The sequence below is a fragment of the Octopus sinensis genome, linkage group LG3 (assembly GCF_006345805.1).
Source record: "Octopus sinensis linkage group LG3, ASM634580v1, whole genome shotgun sequence".
Classification (NCBI taxonomy): Eukaryota; Metazoa; Mollusca; class Cephalopoda; order Octopoda; family Octopodidae; genus Octopus; species Octopus sinensis.
The window spans coordinates 131,592,902-131,607,763 of NC_042999.1; the positions used below are offsets into that span (position 1 = coordinate 131,592,902).

At 37.3% G+C, this 14,862-nt stretch overlaps 1 protein-coding gene across 1 annotated transcript in view; it reads left to right on the forward strand.

Moving 5' to 3' along the window:
• Positions 1-10,051, forward strand: part of LOC115209634 (ribosome biogenesis regulatory protein homolog) — a 37,092-nt gene extending 27,041 nt beyond the window's left edge. The window contains exons 7-10 of the mRNA XM_029778091.2: positions 834-941; positions 3,569-3,720; positions 7,940-8,076; positions 9,888-10,051. Of these exons, the coding sequence (XP_029633951.1) occupies positions 834-941; positions 3,569-3,720; positions 7,940-8,076; positions 9,888-10,017 (527 nt within the window). The 3' untranslated portion in view covers positions 10,018-10,051. The remainder of the gene's footprint in view (positions 1-833; positions 942-3,568; positions 3,721-7,939; positions 8,077-9,887) is intronic.
• The last annotated feature ends 4,811 nt before the right edge of the window (positions 10,052-14,862 follow it).

A 14,862-nucleotide genomic window follows, 5' to 3' on the forward strand; every position in this document is an offset into this window, starting at 1 on the left:
TTCAAGCAATATAACAGAGAAATCTCAATACTAAAGGGTTAAAAAACTTGCTGAACTTACTGCTTCTTCCTGAGATTCTTGTCTTAACACTTCAGTCTTCAGATTACTCTGTCAAATGTAATTTTTTTTATTCAAATTGATTTGAATTAATCATGCATTATCTTATAGCTTTGAGGTTTCGGTAATATTCTTTTATTTGTTTCAGTCATTTGACTGCGACCATGCTGGAGCACTCACTGCTTTTAGTCGAGCAAATTGATCCCCAGGACTTATTCTTTGTAAGCCTAGTACTTATTCTATCGGTCTCTCTTGCCGAACTGCTAAGTGACAGAGACGTAAACACACCAGCATCGGTTGTCAAGCAATGTTGGGGGGGGGGGCAAATACAGACACACAAACATATACATACACACATACACACACACACACATATATATATGATGGGCTTCTTTCAGTTTCTGTCTACCACTCACAAGCCTTTGGTCAGCCCTAGGCTATAGTAGAAGACACTTGCCCAAGGTGCCACGCAGTGGGACTGAACCCAGAACCATGTGGTTGGTAAGCAAGCTGCTTACCACGCAGCCACTCCTGTGCCTATATTGATGTGATTATTTATTTTTAAAATGTTAGTGTAGGTTAGGTTAAGAGGTTAGATACAGCCAGTTTGAATGTAAAACGTGTAGAATATTCGAGCCGGATCTGGCTGGTTTAGATGCTAAAGGGTTAAATGAATCCAGCTTGTAAAATAAAGGAGCTGTTGTAAAAGAATTAACTCACTCGTTTTATTCTTGATTTCAGTTGTTTGAAATTTATTTCTATTTTGGTATTTTTAGATCCTAATGAAGATCAGTTTGCAAAGAGAAAAGCTGCCAAAAAGGAACGTGTTGCTAAGAACGAGCTGAAAAGATTGCGGAACATTGCAAGAGCCCAAAAACTAAAAGGTATTTTGAGAATTAACTGTTTTGATAACAAATTGATGATATTGGTAAATTGTTTATGAGTTGAACTAAATCCTTAGTGTTTATAATTAAAGAGTGTTAGTGATTCAGTGAAATCAATAAGAAAGTCTGTATGTGATTGCTTGATGTACTTAGCAGCTACATCTCCCTCAAATCACGCGCCAGTGTCTTAGGTAAGGTAAGTAAATTACATAGGTAAGTAAATTATGTAGTCCTAGATAGCACTAAAATGAGGGATGGTCCTACCTGGAATGATTCTCAATTAGATTACTATGGGATTAACAACACTGCTTTGCCATAGTCTGACACTTAATTGGCACAGTTAATCTGACTGTAAACAAGTACCATGAGGTAGAATTATATTTCATAATTTGTAAAGGAACTTTGTTTAAGTAATAGATAATTTCACTAACTTGCTAGTGATGAGTTCTATTTCTCCCATGGATTTATCTACAACCTTGATGTATTGTTACTGAGGATATCTTGAAGACAAAATTCTCCATCCCATTGATAACTGGTGAATTACAGTATAAAAAGAAAAAAAATTGCTATTACACTACTGTTATGCAATGTAATTTTTTTGTATTAAGCAAAAGTTTGGATATAAGAATCAAATGTAGGCAAGAAAGTAGAAAAAGCTGTGCTGGATTGAACATCTAATATATAAGGATTAAGGCGGTTGAATTAAGAAATATTAGGAGATCCAGGTAGAAGGAAGAGGCAGAAGTGATGAAAGTTGATCTGAGGATGCTGGACCTCACTAAAGAGAAGACATAAGAATGCAACAAGTGGTAAGATATTGGAGAGGATACAACCAACCCATACAGACATGGAAAAATGGATGTAAATATATCTGAAACATGAGCTTGTGATTGTATTAATAAATAATCCTGTATCCTATGTATTGTAGATGTAATGTTGACTCTTGACTTACTTCCCCTTGCAATCTCATCTGCCTGAATGGCAGACTATGCTATCTTCTCACTGGTAACTGAAATAGAGTTTTAAGACATTCACCAAAGAAACATTTCACCCTCATTCAATTTTATTGAGATTCGTATGAAATCTATGGCAATAAATATACTATGAATCATGTTTAAGATGGTGTAAAAATAATTTTATCTGCTTAAGTTACACTATATCATCATACAATGTGAAAGATTTTGAAGTGTTTAGTGAAAACAAATCGTTAAATAAAAAAAAAGAGAACAATATTGAATCATCTGAATACATACAACAAACAGAAAAACAATATTTTAATAATGAGAAACATTAACAAGTTTTTTTACTGTACATACCTAGAAAATTTGTCATGGCAAGATTGAATACAACCAAGTTCTGCACAAATTTTGTAGGTACTTTCTTTTTTCTTCATATCACTAGGCTGGCTGTGTGTTTCCACTATTTTCCCCTACTTTTAGTTTAGATGTGAAATTTACATCAAGCGGATAAATTTGTTTCATCTGAAACTGTTGTTGACTTTGTTTTTATCATGTCACAGTTTGTGATAGTAAAAGATCCTCACTCAAATATTTATACAGTAACAATATGAACATTAAAAAAGCTTCAGTAACTTTTTATACTCTAATTCGATGACTTTCTTACATAAGCTCTTTACTCCCTATAGAGCATAAGGCATTGATGACGTTTCTCATCTGTCCTTGACTCTAGGTTGTCTTTCTTCACCCAGGTCTTGTTGGTTTTGAATTGTCTTTGATGCTTCTGTAACGTCTGTGCAAGGAATGAGAGGTCCCACTTTTACTTCTGAGAAAAGGTGGTCTATGTCATCTTTTGTCCTGTCCAGCTTGGGACCTCTACTAGGAACTTACACTTTACTGGCTTTCTCAGGGTCATTGAGGCACACAAACTAACATAATGAAAGGCTGAGCCTTCTGGTGAATAATTTTAAAAGCTAGTTAGTAAAATCTACCTTTTACATTTGTTATCAATTTTGGGCAAATAACATCAAGCTACCCCAATTTGGCTGCAATCTGGGCTGAAGCTGATAATAGAAAAGCTTCTTTATGTTTGATGACATTTTACTCCTCTTTGGTGATAAGAATATATAATGTCATTTCTTTCTCCAAATTGTGGTTTTGTTTTGTTTGTTCATTTGTTTTCTTCTACTTGTCTACAATGTTAGTTGTTCCATTATTTCAGGCCATCAAAATCTTGTCATGTGCTCATTTTCATAGCTACCTTTTCAATATTAGTGGCAGGACACTTTAAATTTCTGTTATTGTTAATCCAGCCTTTCTTTAGATGTAGATGTCGAAATAAATTCATCACTGAAGCAAGTAAACTTATCAAAATAATTAACTTTGTGATAGATTGTAGAAGCCTTAGAAAGGGAAATAGGTAAGAAATAAAGCTTATCATCATTCCAAAAAGAAAGTACTTTCAGTATTGATGATCTGAACTTTCCAATAAGTTCTTCAAAGCTTGCATGAATGGGTATTGGGATTTTTTTAGTGACAAATATGTTGGCACATAATTAAATATATTTGAAATTTAGCAACAATTTAAAATCTTTTTAAGACGTCTTTTTTTTCTGTATAATTTATAAATTCTTTCTTTTAATCATTATGTTTTTTTTTTTGCTTCTTCAGTTTCTGAACTCCATACACCTGCCCAAGTTGAGAAAAAACAGGATGTGAATCGCAAACTTGCACTTGCTAAGTATTCAACTGCTTCTGTAGGAAAATTTACTGAGACTTTACCAAATGAAAAACCTGCTAAAAATGTTGGAAAGAAAAGAAAGGTTTGTTTTTAGATCTATCTCTCTCTCTCTCATCCTTTTGTTTACTTGTTAGACACCACCCTTCACTGTTTCGTGGCTGATAAAATAAACCCTGCACAAAGTTTGCCTGTTTAATGATAAGAAACCATGTGTTTTGTAACTCTTCATTGCTATGTCTCCTAAACAAAAATGATCATAGATATATTCTTTTCTTCACTATACAGTAATTCATTAAAAGAAAATTTACTTGATAGTTCCTCTGTTTTAAAGTTCAAGAATTATGTAGGTATTTTGAAAGAAAGAAAATTTAAAGTAAAGAAAGATGCATTGTAATCTTAGTGGTGCAGACAAAGATGATGGTATATATGGAGACAAGGATTGGGTAATATTAGTTATAGATGTATCAAGCAGTTGAGTGAGGTTTTCTTTTTCTTCTTTTATGAATTTCAGAGAACACACTATTCCAGATGTAGAATTGTGGGATCTTTTTCTGTTTGGTATATTGATGTAATTTTCCATGCTGAATCTGAGGTTGCTATTCTATTGTTTCTGAAAATTTTTAGATAGGAGTGGCTGTGTGGTAAGTAGCTTGTCTACCAACCACATGGTTCTGGGTTCAGTCCCACTGCGTGGCACCTTGGGCAAGTGTCTTCTACTATAGCCTTGGGCCGACCAAAGCCTTGTGAGTGGATTTGGTAGACGGAAACTGAAAGAAGCCTGTCGTATATATGTATATATATATATGTGTTTGTGTGTCTGTGTTTGTCCCCTAGCATTGCTTGACAACCGATGCTGGTGTGTTTATGTCCCCGTTACTTAGCGATTCGGCAAAAGAAACCGATAGAATAAGTACTGGGCTTACAAAAGAATAAGTCCCGGGGTCGAGTTGCTCGATTAAAGGTGGTGCTCCAGCATGGCCGCAGTCAAATGACTGAAACAAGTAAAAAAGTAAGATTTGGAAGCAGGTATTTTGTGCATGATAACATCATCACAATGACAAAACATTCAATGATGGAGGGTTTAATGAATTTTTTTTTCTTTGCAAGACATGTAAACAATAGAAAAAGGAAAAAAAACCCTCAGTAATTTTTTTTAAGCAAAAAATTACCCCCCCCCCCCCCCACACACACACAAAAAAAAAAACAACTGAATGTTAAATTATGAAAAAACAAAGCTGTAGCTCATGTAAACAATACATATTTTGTGAAAATTCAAAAATGAAAGTTTGCCATGCACTCTAGGAGTTTATGAAGCAATTTGTGTATCTCCTGTGCCACATAAACTCAGAGATACAAGTCAACCATTGAATGGTAGGTACCACAGCATTGTTTACTGCTTCATTTTACAAAGACCCGCGTGCTTTCCATTTGTTACATGTGGGTACCATCTTTCAAGTTAATAAACTCAGTGCTATGGTTCACTGTTCTATGTCCAAAATTATTAATCATCAATTTTAGGAATGTGAGAGTAGGCCTTCCATGAGTCATGGAAAATTGTGCTTTCTGGAATAATTGACTGATGTATACATTCCTCCAGTGTGTTGTGATTCCAACATGGTACTGTATAAAGAGAAACTTGTCTGGTTTCATGGCACACTCCTCCGTAAACCTACTGCTCTGGTAGCAACCTTCCTTGGTTGTATTTATGTGTTGAGCAGACTTATGTCTATCTCAATCTTCCCAGGACTGCCAATCGGAATGGGGTTGTGGAGCAGGCCCTCCACACACATTTTGCGAACATAACTGTTGTAATCAACTGCTGTGGAGTGGCAAGCAGACTTTACCTTGTTACTATGAAAACTGGTACCAATGTCTGGTTTTCAGTTGGCTAAAATTACCCAATATTTGCAAAGGTTAAAAGCTATTAACTTTTTGTTTATTAATTTATGGCAAAGATGAATTTCATTTCCATAATTAGCATACAAAACCACATCAGTACACTAAATTGGTAAATAATGGGAACAAAACAGCACCAAACAGAAAAGATTTGAATTGTACTCCTGCTTAAGTTGAAGCGATTCCTACTCACAAAAAGAATACAAATCATTGTGATTTCACATTAACTCTGAGATAGGAAATCAATGCCCAGGAATCAATATCTTGTAAATATATGTGAAAACATCTACCTATAATTTAGGTACATTCAATCTACTTTGGCAGGTGAAAGTGACATCACAACAGGTAAAAACTATATTGATAGTGTGCACTAATAGATATTGGTTTCAAATTTTGGCACAAGGCCAGCAATTTTAGGAGGTGATTGAAGTCAATGATATCAACCCCATACTCAACTGGTACTTACTGTATCAATCCCAAATGGAAGAAATGCTGCTAAGCATTTTGCCTGGCATACTAACAATTCTGCCTGCTCACCACTTGGTACACCAACAAATATTATTTCCTATTACTATAGTCTAGTCACCTGTATAGTCATTCGGAGTCATACCCAATGACTGGTGTAGCAACACCATAGACAACTGCTACAAAGGTAAAGGTGATGCATTTGATATAAATAATTACAGAGGTATCAAGTTGTTGGATCAGGTAATGAAAGTCACGGAGAGGGTCATAGCCCAACTAATTAGGGAGAGAGTTGGTTTAGATGAGATGCATTTTGGGTTTGTGCCTGGGAAAAGCACCACTGATGCTATATTTCTGTTAAGACAGCTGCAGGAGAAATACTTAGCCAAAGACAAACCTCTGTACCTGGCTTTTGTTGACATGGAGAAAGCCTTTGACAGTCTCCCCCAATCCCTTATCTGGTGGTCAATGCAGAAACTAGAGATAGATGAGTGGTTAGTGAGAGCTGTACAAGCCATGTACAGGGATGCTGTCAGTAAGGTGAGGGTTGGCAATGAGTATAGTGAAGAATTCTGAGTAGGGGTCCACCAAGGATTAGTCCTCATCCTCCTCTTATTCATCATAGTTCTCCAGGCTATAACAGAGGAATTCAAGACAGGATGCCCCTGGGAGTTTCTCTGTGCTGATGACCTTGCTCTAATAGCCAAATCACTATGAGAACTAGAAAAGTTTCAGGTGTGGAAGCAATGTCTAGAATCGAAGGGCCTTAGAGTCAATCTAGCAAAAACCAAAGAAATGAAACTAGTATGCTTCGCTGGATATGTAATGTCAGTGTGCATACATGATAGAATGTAAGCGCCCTGAGAGAAAAGTTGGACAAAAGAAGTATCAGTTGCGGTGTGCAAGAGAGACGACTGTGCTGGTATGGTCATGTGTTGCATATGGATGAGGACAGCTGTGTGAAAAGGTGTCACACCCTAGAAGTTGAGGAAACTTGTGGAAGAGATAGACCCAGGAAGACCTGGGATGGGGTGATGACGTATGACCTTTGAATATTGGGCCTCACATAGGCAATGATGAATGACCAAGACCATTGGAGATTATGCTGTGCTTGATAAGACCCGGCAAGCCAAGTGAGACTGTAACCCTGGCTTATGCTGGTGTAGCATAACTGGCCCATTTAAGAGTACCCTTCAATCATTGGGCAATGAACTGTGTCTGTGAAAACCTGTTGAGCCAAGTGAAATCACTGTCATGGCCAATGCTAGTATCGCCTAACTGGCACCCGTGCTGGTCGCATGTAAAAAGCACCATTCAAGTGTGGTTGATGCCAGTGCCACCTGACTAGATTTTGTGCTGGTGGCATGTAAAAAGCACCTCAAGCGTGGGCCAATGCCAGTACCACGTGACTGGCCCTCGTGCTGGTAGCATGTAAAAAGCACCCACTACACTTTAGGAGTGTTTGGCATTAGGAAGGGCATTTTGCCCGGCGGGCAAAATTTTACATACTTCACCATCTCTCAATTGGTGTGGCTATATTTTGAGATGAAATGACACACTTTCTGCTTATCTATATTTATGAAAATGGAAGTAAACGAACAACATAATTTTATGAAACTAAATTCCATTTATTATGGCTTTTATTCCTGTATTTAGATTTTTTCCTTTGTTATACATCTCATCTTCCAGAGTTCAAATTCTGCCTAGGTTGACTTCACCTTTCATTTTTTAGGGTTGATAAAATAAGTATCAGTTGAGTACTGAAGTTGATGTAATCAACTAATACCTCTCCTCAAATTTCAGGCCTTGTAACTATAGGAGCAATAATTATTATATATCTCTATTTAATCCTTGTATTTTTTTTTTTGGTAAGTCAATGAAAACAAACTTATTTAAATGTCCAGATTGATCTTTAGCTTTATTAATTGTCTTATTTTCAGTTTGCACCCAATCATGGTGATATCAAAGAAGAAACATCACACCAGTTGGGTCTTTTAAAGAAAATCGCAAATAAAAAACCAATTATTGATGTTACAAAAGCTACCAATAAACAGTTACATGAAGATGAAGTTGCTAGGTAAGTTCTGCTGTTTCTATCAGTAAATTTTGTAACTTTGACACTTTTTCTGTTGAATGTGTAATATTAGTTAGTATATATATAAACAGCAGAGTACAAATAAGCAGAGAGAACTGGATATAAGAGGGATTGAATGTATTACGCAAGAGAAAACGATACTGGTACATGCATGAGATATATATGATGGTTGACAAGTATATAAAGAAGAGCTAAGTGCTTGAAATAAATGGAAGCAGTGGGAGAAGGAGAGCTACGAAGACATGGTATGAAATGAAGAAGATTAATCTCAAAATTTGGAGCTCCCTGAAGGAGTTGACAATGGACCACAATGATTGGTGGTCTGTGGGACTAGAGAAAATTTTGTCACATAGCAAGCATAATAAGATGATTGTCAAAATGGTGACAGTGATGAAGACTGGGGTATATATCTACATTTGGGTCTTCCACTTATTTTGTACTTGTTAAGTTGACATTTGCTGTCTCCGCCTACCTAATTGATGACTTCTGTCTTTCCTATTCACTCTACCATACTGTCTTTGTAATGAGCAGTAACATGGGATCTCAATATTCAACCCCCACCTCACCATTCATATCTTTTCATCTCTTTCTTCCATCACAAAACCTGTTTAGAGAAGTATTGCATTGTATCTGTTAGTGTCAGATATACCCCTCTATCACTATACTGTACTTCTAGTTAAACTCTTTCTTTCCCAAGTCACTTTATTAACATGCATCCCTCTGTGATGCTGGCTTGCACAAAAACAAAAATGACTTCCACATGTGACTCATACACAGTTTGTAATGGTTGGCTGTAATGATCCTAATGCCAGTAAGATGGTGTATGTATTGTTAACAGTGCTGATTTAAAACCACTGGTTAATTTGTTTGTTTCAGACATAGATCATTAAAACACATTACTACAATATCAGTGATTCTGGGATTTTGGCAGTGATTGGGATTCTTTCAGATGAATGTTAATGTTTTTTATGTATTTAAACACAACTGCAATAAAGTTGCTAAATTAAAAAAAATAAACTGATTTCTTCTGTACAAGTCAAAGGCCAAAACCAAAATGAAAAGAAATAACAAAAACATACAAGTATTATTCAGTAATAATGATTTGCCTCTTGTAGGACCAGACTATTTCTATTTTAGTTCCCTAAATGTCTTTTATTTTTTTTGAGTAGGATGGTGGGGCAAGTGCTGGCTTTTCAAATTTCTTTTAAACATTTCTTTATTGTCAGATATAGTCATCTGTGCCAAAGCCAGTAATATCTACTGCTCACATGTTTCTAAGAAAAACAAACTGGAAATTGGATAATAATTAAATAATTTTAATTGAGTAATTAAGAAAAGATGCAAACATAATGTTTTAGTCTATGGGTATGAAGAGGACCTTTTAGAAAGGTTATGAAAATATCTCTGGCTATAACAATAATGTTACAGAGATCTGAGTGTCTTCTTGCAACTGAACTACAAATCTTCTCTTTTCACTAAATTTGGGTATTATTATCAGTTTTCTGTTAAAGTATTCTTATTCTTTAGAATGAATAAAATCAACACTTTGGCATTTAAGCTGGCCTTATCTGGCCAACTATTCCACCTGTTTTATGTTCATACAAGCCAGATCCAGCCTCTCACACCTACCCTACTATGTCATGTGAATAAATAAGCATTATATTTGACAATGTTAATTTGAATGCTTAAGGATTAAGATAAAAAAAACAATAGTATACAAAAATATTTTTATTAATTTTTATTTCATGTTTAGAAATTGAGTTCAGAATTTCTTAAAACTTTTTATTTTTCAGATCCAAAGTAAACAAAATAAATCCCAAAAAGAAATTTAAAGAAGGATCAAAGAAGGCCAAAAAAGTGGAAAAACATTTTAATAAAAAAGCATTAAGAGGTAAAACATTAGGGAAGAAAAGAAGACGTTGAAATTGTTAATAAATATTCTACATTTTAAACTTGAGTTTTCTTATACCATTGTCTTTGTATGGAGGTCTGAGTTTTCCCTAACTTTTATTATTGTGTAACAGTAGTATGTTTTTATTTTTGTCAATATTGATTTCAAAGTTTGGCACAAGGCCAGCAATTTCAGGGCAGTGGGTAAGTTGATTACATCGACCCCAGTATTTATATGGCACTTATTTTATTGACTTTGAAAGGATTAAAGGCAGAGTCAACCTTTCATGGGATTTGAACTCAGAATGTAAAGACAGATGAAATGTTGCTAAGCATTTTGCCTGGCATATTAATGATTCTGTCTGATTGCCACCTTTATTAAAATAAAGCTTAGGTGGAATGCTAAGAGTACCATACAAGCATGATCGTTGCCAGAGCAACAAGCTGGCCTCCGTGCTGGTGGCACATAAAAAGCACCATTTGAGCATGAGCGTTACCTGCGTCACCTTACTAGCACTTGTGCTGGTGGCACGTGAAAAACATTTGAGCGAGGTCGTTGCCAATGCCGCTGGACTGGCTCCTGTGCAGGTGGCACATAAAAAGCACCATTTGAGCGTTGAGCGTGGCCATTACCAGTACTGCCTGACTGGCCCTCGTGCCGGTGGCACGTAAAAGCACCCACTACATTCATGGAGTGGTTGGCATTAGGAGGGGTATCCAGCTGTAGAAACTCTGCCAGATCAGATTGGTGTCTGATGCAGCCATCTGGTTCGCCAGACCTCAGTCAAATTATTAAAAAAAAAAAAAAGTCCAGTACATTATCATCATTGTTGTTTTAACATCCACCTTTCCATACTTGCATGGTTCAACAGGAAGTTGTTGAGAGTTTCTTCAACCAGTTACCTTTCCTGTTGCCAACCATCACCTATTTCGAAGCAAGGTAATATTTCCCCATGACCAGCAGGTTGGAAACAAAGGACCCTGCTTGCATGATGGTGACACTTGTTTATTACCTGCCCACTACAACAGAATTTAGATCCTAAAACCAAAGTGTCTCATAAAAAGCATTGGTGTGGGTGTTGGTCTCAATGTAAAAAGCACTGGTGCTGGTGCCATATAGAAAGCACCCAGTACACTCTAAAGTGGTTGACATTAGGAAGGACATCCAGCTGTAAAAACCATGCCAAAACAGACTATGGAAGTTGGTGTGGCCCTGGCCTTACCAGTTCCTGTCAAGCCTTCCAATCCATGCCAGCATGGAAAATAGTCATTAAACGTTGGTGATGATATGCCATGACCAGGCAGTGAGATAGTAACATGTACACACTACAGTATTGCTGCATGTTCTTTAGCAGTGGCTTGGAATTGGAGGCAGAGTATGGTACATGCTAAGTGGATGATCTTCATAACATGACAGGTTGATAGTAAATCGGAGATGTGAGAAACAAATTCCAAGTTGTCCCAAGTAAAAGTGAAGTCACTGCAAAATGAATAAAAACGATGTTGTTTCAGTTATTAGACTGCTGCCATGCATGGGCACTGCCCTGAAGAATTTTTAGCTAAATGTGTCAACCCCAGTAGTTATTTTTTTAAAGTACTGCTATTTATTCTATTGGTCTCCTTTGCTGAACCTCTAAGTTACGTGGATGTAAACTCACCAACAACCAGGAACCATACAACCTCGCCTGCGCCTATGTATCCCTCCCCTTCAAAAAATAAAAATCTGGAAATCCAAAAAATAATATCTATATTCTGTGATTTAAAAAAAAAAGGGTATTTTGTATATAAATCATCGTTTGGTATTCACTTTTCCGTTCTTGTATGGACCAGATGGAATTTCTTGAGGCAGATTTGCTACAGCTAGATACCCTTCCTGTCACCAACCCTCGTTTCTAAACAAGGTAATATTTCTCCATGGCCTAATATGTTTTTTTTCATGGAAAACCGGAAATGGAGTACATTGCTTTGAATGGCACTGATGCTGGTTTACTAACAGTACGTGATACACACACTTGTATATATTAATATTTAGAAGCAATAGTGTGATTCAAGGGCCGAGAGTTTTGCACGTTAGCACTTATCAAATTTTCTGCTAAATATTAAGATATATCTTTATAAATAAATATATATATATAGGCGTAGTAGTGGCTGTGTGGTAAGTAGTTTGCTTACCAACCACATGGTTCTGGATTCAGTCCCACTGCATGACACCATGGGCAAGTGTCTTCTACTCTAGCCTCGGGCTGACCAAAGCCTTGTGAGTGGATTTGGTAGACGGAAACTGAAAGAAGCCCATTGTATATATATATATATATATATATATGTTTACGTTTGTATTTGCCCCTCCCAATATTGCTTGACAACCGATGCTGGTGTGCTTACGTCCCCGTAATTAGCGGTTCGGCAAAAGAGACCGATAGAATAAGTTCTGGGGTCGATTTGCTCGACTAAAGGTGGTGCTCCAGCATGGTCGCAGTCAAATGACTGAAACAGAAGATTACACACACATACACACCCTTGTCTTGAGTTCTATTTTTCCTTTTTGCTTCACCAAACATATATGCACACACACATACACGATGGGCTTCTTTCAATTTCTGTCTATCAAATCAATTCACAAGACTGGTCACTGCATTGGTTGAAGCAAGCTTCTCAGTCACACGGCCACGCCTGCATTGAAACAAATATAGAATAGTAAACTTTTTAGGTGACAACAGGTTTTCATTTGTTTTCATATGGACATATAGTTGGTCTCTTATCTTTTACTTGTTTCAGTCATTAGACTGTGGCCATACTGGAGCACCACCTTCAAGAACTTTTAGCCTAATATGAATCGATCCCAGTACTTTCTTTTTATAAATCTGGTACTTATTCTATCGGTCACTAAAGCCGAACCGCTAGATTTTATGGACGAAAACACATCAACGCCGTTGTCAAGCGGTGATGGAAGACAAACTCACGTAAACACACACACACAAATATTCGTTGGGCTTCTTTCGGTTTCCATGTACCAAATCCACTCACAAAGGCTTTGGTTTGCCCGAGGCTACAATAGAAGACACTCTAGGTACATGTGGGACTGAACCCGGTACTATGTGGTTTGTGGTTAGGAAGCAAGCTTCTTACCACAAAGCTACGCCTGTGACATGTCTGAATATGGACATAATAGAGCAGATATCAGAAACAGATTTGACTCACTGGCATTCCTATCAGATGAAATCGAGGTTTTTTTCTTTCGGCTGTAGCATTTTAAGTGACGAAGGCCCTGCCTTCCGACCTCAAGCAGTTAGGAATCGTATTCCTGAACAGGAGCGGTAGTTGTTGACATTCATGTTTATGGCTTGAAAGGGTGAGGACATGCAGATAGATGATTTAGATATATTCTTGAAGTTATACCACTCAGTTTTAATGTAGGGAATGAATGAGAAGGGCATGTAATTGTGCCCGGAGCGTTAATCAATCGATAAATTTCTGTTACATGTAGTGTAAGCAAGCAAATATAGGTGGACGGAATTTGGGAGTTCTATAATAATAATCCCTTTTTACTAAAGGCACAGGACCTGAAATTTGGGGGACTAATCGATTGAATCGACCCCAGTGTTTTATTGGTTCTTAATTTTTCGACCCCGAAAGGATGAAAGGCAAAGTCGACCTCGGCGGAATTTGAACTCAGAACGTAGTGACAGACGAAATACCTATTTCTTTACTACCCACAAGGGACTAAACACAGAGGGGACAAACGGATTACGTCGATTACATCGACCCCAGTGCGCAACTGGTACTTAATTTATCGACGCCGAAAGGATGAAAGGCAAAATCGACCTCGGCGGAATTTGAACTCAGAACGTAACGGCGGACAAAATACGGCTACGCATTTCGCCCGGCGTGCTAACGTTTCTGCCAGCTCGCCGCCTTCACTAATAATAATCCTTTCCACTACAGGCACAAAGCCTGAAATTGTGGGGGATGGGGCTAGACCCAGTATTTCACTGGTTCTTAATTTACTGACCTCGAAACGATGAAAGGTAAAGTCGACCTCGGCGGAATTTGAACTTAGAATATAGCGATGAGCGAAATACCGCTAACAAGCGTGCTAACGATTCTGCTAGCTCGCCGCCTTAATGATGATGATGGTTTCAAATTTTGCCACAAGAGCAGCCATTTTGTGGGAGGAGATAGGTCGATTATATCGACCCCAGTGTTTCACTGGTTCTTAATTTATCGACCCCGAAAGGATGAAAGGCAAAGTCGACCGCGGCGGAATTTGAACTTAGAACGTAACGACAGACGAAATACTTATTTCTTTACTACACGGAGGGGACAAACAAGCACAGACAAACGGATTAAGTCGATTATATCGATCCCAGTGCGTAACTGGTACTTATTTAATCGACCCCGAAAGGATGAAAGGCAAAGTCGACCTCGGCGGAATTTGAACTCAGAATGTAGTGACAGATGAAATACCTATTTCTTTATTACCAACAAGGGGCTAAAAACAGAGAGAACAAACAAGGACAAACAAACAGATTAAGTCGATTATATCGACCCCAGTACATAACTGGTACTTAATTTATCGACACCGAAAGGATGAAAGGCAAAGTCGACCTTGGCGGAATTTGATCTTAGAAATACCGCTAAGCATTTCGCCCGGCGTGCTAACGTTTCTACCAGCTCGCCGCCTTAATAATAATAATAATAATGACGACGACAACAACAACAACAACAACAACAACAACAATAATAATAATACATGAGCTCACAACTATCTAGAAAATTTGGGATAAACTTCCGTAAGAAAAATTAACTTGGGTGCGACGAATTAGTGCATATGACGTTATTGAAAAAAAATTGATCGAAAACCATGGGTGTGGATTGAAT